Source organism: Galeopterus variegatus, unplaced genomic scaffold (assembly GCF_000696425.1).
Source record: "Galeopterus variegatus unplaced genomic scaffold, G_variegatus-3.0.2 Scaffold886, whole genome shotgun sequence".
NCBI classification, from domain to species: Eukaryota; Metazoa; Chordata; class Mammalia; order Dermoptera; family Cynocephalidae; genus Galeopterus; species Galeopterus variegatus.
In genome coordinates this window covers 284108-295139 of record NW_007726997.1, presented here as the reverse complement: position 1 = coordinate 295139, position 11032 = coordinate 284108, and the positions used below count along the sequence as shown (strand labels likewise).

At 37.9% G+C, this 11032-nt stretch overlaps 1 protein-coding gene across 1 annotated transcript in view; it reads left to right on the top strand.

Moving 5' to 3' along the window:
• The window catches only part of LOC103590853 (vacuolar protein sorting-associated protein 13B), a gene marked incomplete at both ends in the record, with an annotated part of 498786 nt that overhangs the window by 203922 nt on the left and 283832 nt on the right, over positions 1-11032 (top strand). The window contains one exon of the mRNA XM_008573178.1: positions 1890-2093. Within this exon, the coding sequence (XP_008571400.1) occupies positions 1890-2093 (204 nt within the window). The remainder of the gene's footprint in view (positions 1-1889; positions 2094-11032) is intronic.

Genomic DNA, 11032 nt, shown 5'->3' with positions numbered 1-11032 from the left:
TTATTTTATTTTATTTTTTTTCCTTTTTCTGTGTCCGGCAACGGATCACAACCCTCAGTGTTGCCCCCGTACCGGACCGGGACTGGCAACGGGATCGCAACCCTCGGTGTTGCTCCCCTGCCTCGCTCAGCCAGTGAGCGGGAACCGGTCTGTATGTGGGATCCGAACCCTCGGCGGGAGCGCCGCCGCACTTCCCAAGCGGCGCACTATAGCAGTGCGCCACCGGGCCGGCCCCTGCAGTTTACTTTTAAGCTATATTTATACATCCAAATATTATAAATTACTCTGAACTTTCAAATCAGGCTTAATGTCAAATATATGAATTAATTTCAAGAGCAAACCAAAAGAGAAAATATAAAATCCCAACCTGGATTCTTAGTTTAAAATTTGAAAGTCAGCATATTTAAAAGTATCTGACATTATACCTCAGTATACAAACTGTGTTTGCATAGAGAAAAACCTGTGGGAAATCATGTTTTTGACAGATGGATGATAGGAGGAATATAGCTTAATATAAAGGCAAGACAAAACATGGGGAATTTCAAGTCTAAATGAAATGAAAATCCTGATGAAATTCAGTTTCTTTGTGGTTGCAATCTTATGATTGTACAGTTTCTCTGTGTGCCAAGGGAAATAGAAAGACTGATGTTAATGCTGGGCTAGGTTTGCTTGTCTTTTAATACAGCACTAATCGTAGTTCCACATTTTTTTTTCCTTCCTTCAAAGGGATTCTTAAAGTATTTTATTTTACCTTAAAAATATGTTTAGGGAGTTTATTTAAAAGGTAGAGAGTACTGGCAGTTTTAAAATAATTAAATGTAACTTTTATATAGGGAGTAACAGTCTAGGAAAATAGGCTAGGCCATCAGCTGCCCAAGATACTTGCTGAATGCCAGAATTTACATGGAACTGAAGCAAAAGTTTACTGTTTAAAAACTAGATGTTATTGCTGTGGACAGATAAGTTCTCTATTTGAGATGTGTAAAGATTTATGCAGTGAATTTAAATCAGTGAATTGAAACAGCATTTACTGATTGTTAGATAGGATAGGTAGTTCCTGACCTCAAGAAATTTCTGGTATAGTGGGGAAGACTGACAAGTTACTGTGATATTTTTGTATTTCTAAGTGTAGGGAAATCCTAAGAACACAGATGTGGAAGGGAAGGAGTTTGGAGAAAGATGGTCAGGAAGGGCTTCATAGAGAAAGGTGATACCTGAGCTAGACCTTTTAAGAATTAGCAGGATTATACCAATATTCAAATGAAACTAGAGCATTCAACCATAGAGAGACTCTCAAAATATCACTCATCCTTACCCCTACCCTCATTCATTTATTTTTTCTATTTGCTCTCATTTAGAGCAAATTGAAAGGGTTCGTGGCCCATTTTATGAGCCCTATTTCTAATATAATTTTTGGGCTTATGCAAAACTGTAGGCTACCTTTCCTTGCGTGACCATTCCTAGACTAATTTTTCTAAGTTAGAAAAGAGAAAAAGAAAACCAGGTTCAGCTTCTCTGGCTCCTTCTGTGGCTTGTTGACCAATGCCTATTTGTCTCCCTCTTCCCTTACTGGTAACTACCTCTCACAGCATCTCAGAAGTTGAAATCATGCATGTGATATTACTTAGGAAAAGAGTACATTGGTGGGAATAATGTAAGAAATCTTTATAGGGTAGATTATTATAAGTAATAAGTTTTGGATACATTTTCAAGTCAATGCTATGTGGTATCATCCTAATACCTATATCATAGATGTGATTAGCCCAGTTTATTCATTAGTAATCCAAAGTAAAAAAAATGGTAACGATACTATATTAGTGAACAAAATAAACATAGCATATTTATTTCATATTTATTTTATCTTTTTTTTTTTTTCACTGCCTTTACAGACGAGCCTTGAACTTAGGAATTCTTCGAGATCCTGGATCAGAAATTGAAGATAGACAATATCAAATAGACCTGCAGTCCATCAATATTGGTACTGCACAATGGGATCAACTAAAACCAGAGAAGGAAAGTAGTACAGGAGGTGTGCTAACAGAGAGTGAGAGGAATTCTCAAAATCCAGCCCTTGAGTGGAATATGGCCAGCAGGTAGGAAATAATTAAGAAACTTTCTACACTTTGTTACACTTCATGGCTGGAAAAACAGTTGGTGATGTAATCTTTAGCATGTCCAACCTATGCGTTTTGGTATTGCTTCTGCTTTTCATTATAAACATAAAATATATTTTGTAATTGTAGATGGTGATTTTGCTTGGAACCCTGCTAGTACTACCACTTTTACATTGTAATTATTTTTCTTTACAAGTTTGCTATTTGATGAAAGGATCCACTTCAGGCCAAAGGATACATTCACATTTTCTCTTGAAATCCATTGTATTTGGTGTCAATCATTTTATTTATTTATTTTTTAGCCTCTCTTTTCTGCTTCTAATAAGAGGAGAAAAACAGCTGATACTGTGTGAAATTATGTTTAAGTTAGAGTGGGGGGAAAACAAGGGTTTCTAGCTCTGGGTTTTTTTATCCACTTTAAAAATGTTTTCTGGGCTTTTAGTTAAAGGAATTAGTCTTGAATGTGAAGTGTTAAGATGACAGAGAGCCATTGCCATTTTACCCAGGCTGTTTGTGTTTCACATCAAAGATACAGGTACAATTGTTTGCTAGAAAAATGGACTAGAAATTAAGGGTACTTTTGCATTGTAAAATTGGAGGTCTTTATAATTTTAAGGAAATGTTTGTTACTTTTTATGCATTTTTCTACTTATAAGATAGAATCAGTAACATCTGTTGCTTGTAACACCTTATGGTGGTTTGTTGGTTGCATTTCGTTTAAACATCTTCTGCAGACTTTGTTGCATGTTTGATTCTTTTGTAAAAAATTTTTTTTTAATTTATTTTTTTTATTGTATATGTTTATGGGGTACAGTTTGTTGTTTCAATACATACATGTGTTTTATAATGATCTAATCTGAATAGTTAGCATATACATCACCTAAAAATCTATCATTTCTTTATGGTTATAACATCAGTATCCTCTTTTCTGGCTATCTTCAAATATACAGTACAATATTATTAGCTATTGTCACCCCACGACACCAGAACCTAGTCTTCCTATCTAACTGTAACTTTGTAACTTTGTACCAGTCTGCCAACCTGACCCCGGCCGCTGCTTCCGTACCCTCCTTTCCCTGTCTCTGGTAACCACTGTTTTATTCTCTATTTCAGTCTTTTTTCTCTCTTTTTAATTTATTTTTCTTAACTGACCCATAATAATTGTATGTATTTAAGGAGTACGATATATTTTGGTACATACATTCATACCGTGTGCAATGGTCATTTCAGGGTGCTTAGATCCATCATCTCAAACATTTGTCACTTCTTTGTGTTAGGAACATTCAACATCATGATGAATAGCTATTCAAAGTTACACAGTACTTTGTTGTTAACTGTAGTCTCCCTATATTACTATAGAACCCTATGTCCCATTCTTCCAATTTAATATTCTACATTCACTGACCACACCCTCTGTCCATCCCCCAACTTCCACCAACCAGGCTCTAGTAACCACTGTTCTACTCTCTGGTTCTATGAGATCAACTTTTTTATCTTCCCCATATGAGTGAGAACTTGTGGATGTGGTATTGCTCCCTCTGTGCCTGGCTTATTTCACTTACCATAGTTTTCTCCAAGCTCATCCATGTGCTGCAAATGGCAGAATTTTTTTTTTTATGGCAGTGTAGAATTCCATTGTGTATATGTACCACATTTTCTTTATCCAGTCATCCATGAAAGGACATTTAGATTGGTTCCAACTCTTGGCTATTGTGAATAGGGCTGTGGTAAACATAGGGGTGCAGGTGTCCCTTCAGCTTGTTGATTTCCGTTCCTTTTGATGTATATCCAGTAGTGGGATTGCTGGGTCATATGGTAGTTCTATCTGTAGTTGTTTGAGAAATCTCCATACTGTTTTCCATAGTGACTGTGCTAATTTTATTCCCACCAACAATGTATAGGAGAGTTCCCCTTTCTCTGCATCCTCTCCAGCATTTGTTATTTTGTCTTTTTAGTAATAACCATTTTAACTGGAGTGAGGTGATATCTCATTGTGGTTTTGATTTGCATTTCTCTGATGGTTAGCAATGTTGAACATTTTTTTCATATGCCAATTGGCCAATTTTGTATGTCTTCTTTTGAAAATGTCTATTCACTTCTTTTGCCTGCTTTTTAATTGGATTACTTGGTTTTATACTGTTGAGTTGTTTGAGTTCTTTTTGTATTTTGTATATTATGATATTAATCGCTTATCGGATGCATACTGTGCAAATATTTTCTCCCATTCTGCAAGTTGTCTTTTGACTCTGTTGATTGTTTCCTTTGCTATGCAGAAGCTTTTTAGTTTAATATAATCCCAATTGTTAATTTTTGCTTATGTTTCCTGTGCTTCTAAAATAGCATTCGTAAAGTTTTTGCCCAGACATATATTCTGAAGTATTTCCCCTATGTTTTCTTCCAGAAGTTTTATAGTTTTGGGTCTTACACTTAAGTCTTTAATCTCTTTTAAGTTGATTTTGGTATATGATGAGAGGTAGCTGTCCAGGTTCATTCTTCTGCACAAGGATATCCAATTTTCCCAACATCATTTATTGAAGAGGCTGTCCTTTCCCAAATGTATGTTTTCTGCACCTTAGTCAAAGATCAGTTAGCTGTAAGTATGTGGATTTATTTCTGGGTTCTCTATTCTGTTTCCATTGGTCTAGTTGTCTTTTTTATGCCAGTACCATACTGGTTTTGGTTACTGTACCTTTGTAGTATATCTCGAAGTTAGGAAGTATAATGCCTACCACTAGATTCTTTTTACTCAGGATTGCTTTGGCTATTCAAGGTCTAAGGTCTTTTGTTGTTCCATATGTATATTAGGATTTTTTTTTTTTTCTATTTCTGTGAAGTATGTCATTGGTATTTTGACAGAGATTGTGTTGAAAAAGGTCTTTTGTTGTTCCATATGTATATTAGGATTTTTTTTTTTTCTATTTCTGTGAAGTATGTCATTGGTATTTTGACAGAGATTGTGTTGAAACTGTAGATTACTTTAGGTAGTATGGTCGGTTTCACATTAATTCTGCCAATCCATGAGCATGGAGTGTCATTCCATTTTTTTGTGTCCTCTTTAATTTCTCTCATCATAGAGATCTTTCACCTCCTTGGTGAAATTTATTCCCAGGTATTTTGTTTTTCTGATAGCTATTGTAAATAGGATTGCTTTCTTGATTTCTTTTTCTGTCAGTTCATTGTTGGCATATAGAAACACTACTGATTTTTGTATGTTGATTTTGAATCCTGCAACTTTACAGAATTTGTTTAACAACTTTAAGAGTTTTTGGTGGAGTCTTTAGGTTTTTTTAATATATAAGGTAATGTCATCTGCAAAAAAGGATCATTTAGCTTTCCTTTTCCAATTTAGAAGTCCTTTATTCCTTTCCCCTTGCCTAATTGCTCTGTCTAGAACTTCTAGTACTGTGTTAAATAGGAGTGATGAGAGTGCACATCCTTGTCTTGTTCCTGTTCTTAAGGAAAAACTTTCAGCTTTTCCCCATTCAGGATAATGTTACCTGTGGGTTTGTCATATATGGCTTTATTTTGTTGAGATTCTTTCCTTCTATACATATTTTGTTGAGAATTTTTATCATGAAGGATGTTTAATTTTATCAAATGCTTTTTCTGCATCTATTAAGATAATCATATGGTTTTCATCCTTCATTTAGTTGATGTGGTTTATCACATTTATTTATTTGCATATGTTGAACCCCTGTTGAGTTCCCAGGATGAATTCCACTTGATCATGATGTAGAATCTTTTTGATGTGCTCTTGAATTCTGTTTGCTAGTACTTTGTTGAGAATTTTTACATCTAACTTCATTAATGATATTGACCTGTCATTTTCTTTTTTTGTTGTATGTTTGGCTGGTTATGGTATCAGTGTGATGGGGGCTTCATAGAAGGAAATTGAGAGAATACCCTATGCTTTAATTTTTTTTAATAGTTTGAGAAAAATTGGTATTAAATCTCATTAAATGTTTTGTACAATTCAGCAGTGAAGCCGCCTGGTCCTTGGCATTTCTTTGTTGAGAGACTGCTAATTACTAATTCAATCTCATTGCTCAATATCGATCTGTTCATGCTTTCTATTTAATCTTGGTTGAGTCTTGGTAGGTTGTATGTGTCCAGAAATTTATCCATTTCCTATAGATTTTCCAATTTTTTGATGTATAGTTCCTAGTAGTCTCCAATGATTCTTTTATTTTGGTGGAATCAGTTGTAATGTGTCCTTTTTCATTTCTGATTTTTTTTATTTGGGTTTTCTGTCTTTTCACAGTTAGTCTAGCTAAGAGTTTGTCAAATTTTTTTTATCTTCTCAAAACAAGAACTTTTTTTCATCAATCTTTTGTATCTTTATTTTTGTTTCTATTTCATTTAGTTCTGCTCTGATCTTTCTTATTCCTTTCTGTCTACTAATTTTGGGGTTGGATTATTCTTGCTTTTTTAGTTCCTTGAGGTATAACATTAGGTTGTTTATTTGAGATCTTTGAACTTTTCTGATGTAAGCACTTGTTACAATAAACTTCCAACTTAGTACTTTTTTGCAGTATCTCATAAGTTTTGGTATGTTGTGCTTCTATTTTCATTTGTTTCAAGAAATGTTTTGATTTCCCGCTTTATTTCTTCTTTGACCCAAAGGTCATTCAGGAGCGTTTTGTTGAATTTCCATGTATTAGTATAGTTTCCAAAGTTTAGCTTGTTATTGATATCTAGTTTTATTCCATTGTGGTCTGAAAAATACTTGATATGATTTCAGTCTTTTTAAATTTGTTGAGACTTGACTTGTTGCCTATCATAGTCTGTCCTAGAGAATAATCCATGTACTGATAAAAAGAATGTATATTCCATAGTTGTTGGATGAAATGTTCTATAAATGTCTGCCAAGTCCATTTGGTCAAAAGTGCCTTTTAAATCCAATATTTCTCTGCTAATTTTTTGTCTAGATGATCTGTCCAATGCTGAGAGAGGAGTGTTGAAGTCCCCAACTATTTTGTATTGGGATCTATCTCTCCCTTTAGATCCAACAACAATTGCTTTACATATCTTGGTACTCTGATGTTGGGTGTGTACGTGTTTATGATTAATATATCCTTTTGCCAAATTGAGCCCTTTATCATTATATAATGTCCTTCTTTGTCTCTGTTATAGTTTTTGGTTCAACATCTGTTTTATCTGACATAAGTTTAGGCACTCCTGCTCATTTTTAGTTTCCATTTGCATGAGATATCTTTTTCCATCCCTTCATGATTAGCCTATGTGTATCTTTACTGGTGAAGTGAGTTTCTTGCAGGCAGCATATAATTGGATCTAGTTTTTCAGTCCATTCAGGCAGTCTATATTTTTTAAATGGGGAATTTAATCCATTTATATTCAAGGTTCTTTTCAAAAGGTATTGCCTTACTCCTGCCATTTTAATTTTTTTACGGCCTCTGGATCAACTGCTAAGTATGGAGCTAGCCTGCGAGAACATAGCAGAACCCAGCATCTCTGTACAGGTCTGCATTGGGGTGAAAAGATGCTACCCAATCTGCTGTTGGTCAGGGAGCAGGTGAATACTGGTGCAGCTCTGTAGAGGGCTGCTGGATCAGCTATTGATCCTGCAGCAGGCCAGCAAGGGTGCAGCCAGTCCTAGCTGCTCTGTAGAGGCCTGTATTGGAGGGTCAAAGCCCCTGCTGAATCCACTAGCAGGCCACACTGGAGCTGCGGGTTTCTTTTCAGGTGGTGCTGTCCCATAGCTGTTTAGGATAATAGAGGGGATTCCTCTACATGGGCTTCTACTTTGAGGCTGTGTAGCTGCACAAAATCCCAGCTGCTCTCCAACTGGGTTTGGGGCCTGAAAGGACTGGGGATTTTCTTGTGGCAGGGATTGTTGATGTTTGTAGCAGCAGTGAAAACAGCTGAGATTTTTACATCTTACCTTCCCGCTGCCTGACTTTGACCTGGTGCCTGTACTGGGGCAGAAGCAGGGTGCCTTACTGTGCTCTGTATAGTGCTAATATTATCTACTGTGTTCCACTACTGGTGAGAAAAGCAGCATGGTGATCCTGCCACTAACAAACCACTATCAGAACCCTGACATGCCATACACACATACTCCCAGCCTGATAATCAATTCAGTAATCACATCCCCAGTGAGCCAGCTCATGATACGACTGACCCAAAAGGTGCACGTGCATGCTCCCAGCCTGTGAACTAACCTAGCGATACCTTTTCTGGCAAAGTTATATCACCACCACCACAAACTTCCAAAGCATAAGTCATCGAGTTAATCACAGACATAGCAAAGGTGGATTACAACGAAAGAAACTACACAAGAGTCCACGCTACTGCATCCATCCAGAACAAAGCCATTGCTCTCTACACAATTGACCCCTGAGGATACATTTGCAGGTGAAAGTCTTCCCATGCAAGCTGCTCTACAAAACTCAAATAGGTGACTCTTCCACCAGATGCATAGATATCAGTGCAAGGAAAAAAACATGAAAAAACAAGGTAACATGATATCACACACACAGAAAAAAACACCAAAATAATGCTCCAATAACTGATCCCAAAGAATTGGAAATTGCTGACTTGTTTGAAAAGGAATTCAAATTAATAATGTTAGGGAAATTCACTGAGATACAAAAGAATACAGATATAAAATTTAACAAAATCAGAAAAAAAATTCACATTCTGAATGAGAAGTTCAACAAAGTGATATCATTTTTAAAAATCAAGCAGAAATCTTGGAATTGAAGAATTCATTGAATGGAATAAAAAATATATCTGTGAGTCTCAAGAACAGACTAGATTGAGCAAAAGAAAGAATTTCTGATCTTGAAGATAACAGTTTTAAAATAATATAGGAATACAAAAAAAGAGAAAAGAATGAACAAAGCTAACAAGATCTATGGGATACTATTGCACACAAAAAATTTGGATTATGGGCATTCTATATCATCAAGATAGAAAATCAACAAGGAAACATTAGACTTAAATATCCCCATAAACCAGCCCAAATGTCCATCATCAGATGAGTGGATACGGAAAATGTGGTATATCTACACAGTGGAATTCTACTCTGCTATAAAAAAGAATGAAATACTGCCATTTGCAACAACAGGGATGGACCTTGAGAGAATTATATTAAGTGAAACTAGTAAAAAAGAATGAAATACTGCCATTTGCAACAACAGGGATGGACCTTGAGAGAATTATATTAAGTGAAACTAGTCAGGCACAGGAAGAGAAATATCACATGTTCTCACTTATTTGTGGGAGCTAAAAAATAAATAAATAAATATACTAACAACGGGGGGGGGGGAGACACAACAATTAACAATTCCTTGAAGTTGATACGACAAGCAAACAGAAAGGAGGTTGTTGGGAGGGAGGGGGGAAAGGGAGGGGGAAGGGAGGTTTAGGTAATGGACTACAATAATCAACCACATTGTATATTGACAAAATAAAATAAAAAATTTTTTAAAAAGCCTCTTCAGTTGGAAAAAATAAAAAATAAAATAAACTTCTCATTAAGGGAAAAATAAATAAATAAATAAATAAATAGCCCCATAGACCTAGCAGACATATACAGAGCATTTCATCCAACAGCTGCAGAATACATATTCTTTTCAACAACACATGGAACATTCTCTAGGATTGACCATATATTAGGCCACAAAATAAGACTCAATAAGTTCAACAAAATTGAAATCATATCAAGTATTTTTTTCTGACCATAATGCAATAAAACTAGATGTCAGTAATAAGAGGAACTTGTGAAACTACACAAATACATGGAAATTAAACAACATGTCTTGGCAAGATGGCGACAGGTCTGGAGAGGGGGCGCCAGAAAACAGCGTGAGCCTGAGAAGCGTGCGCTGAGCTTCCAGCGTGCTAGCTGCATTTCCAAGATCAACAAAAAATGAGTAAGTCTTTCAACAACTAAACTACAACTATAAAAAAAGCAACTACAGACTCGAAGTTTAGGGCCGACACAAAAGAAGATTTCTGAGAGCGCCCGAGACGCACCACCGACCGAGTAAGCAGCCCCAGGCGGCAGAGACCAGAGACCAAAGACGGGGTCCACGCCAACGCAGAAACTGAGAGAGAGCCGCCCAGACTGTCCAGCTCTGTGAGTGGCCCACAGCCCAGCCCTGCTTACAAGGCAAACCCCCGTCCGGCTTCCGCCTGCCACACCAGACCAGCCACCGACCCCAGCTGCCTCCATTTTCTCGGATGGGGGCGGAGCCAGCCGGTTCGGCCCGGTCTGAATCCCTCACCTGGCTTGGCTCCTCACTGAGCCCTGCCACTTGCTTGACCCGGCATGGGGCCTTCCAGGGCCTGCGGGCTGGCCTCCCATCCCACTCCCTCCACGGTTCTATGGTGGGGCTGGTGACGTGGGGAGACCCTGGTCAGCGTCAGAAGATAGGGAAAAGCGGGCCGGGGCAATTGTTACTCCACCGCACCCGGGGCTCCGCCCCCAGTAAACCTCCTGTTGCCGGGAGGCAGATACCACCTCTGCAGCCACCAGTTCGGAAAAACGCCGAGCCACTTTTTGGTTAGGAAAAGTGTGGTTGTAATGCTCCCGGGCTTACTTGAGCCTGCCAGAGAGCTGAATTTGGGCAGGTGCAGGAGTCAATCCATGCCGGGGGGATTCAAAGAGGAACTGTGTACTGTGGGCTCCTCCTCCGAGGAGCTCACGCTGAGAAACCCCCACTCAGTGCTACAAAGCCACCCAGAGCAATGGGTAGACTGCGTCCAGGAGAAACCTGAAAGTATTCCTGGGTGAGGCTGAGCTGAGCGGGCGCTTGAGGACACGGCTGACAGACGGGGTTGCAGTAGACACACCCCAGCTCAGAGAGGGGAGGTGTCTGGTTATGGAGGCGGAGACTCAGCAGGAAAAAAAACACACCTTGCGGGCCACCCCGGTAAGATCCAACAGCCCC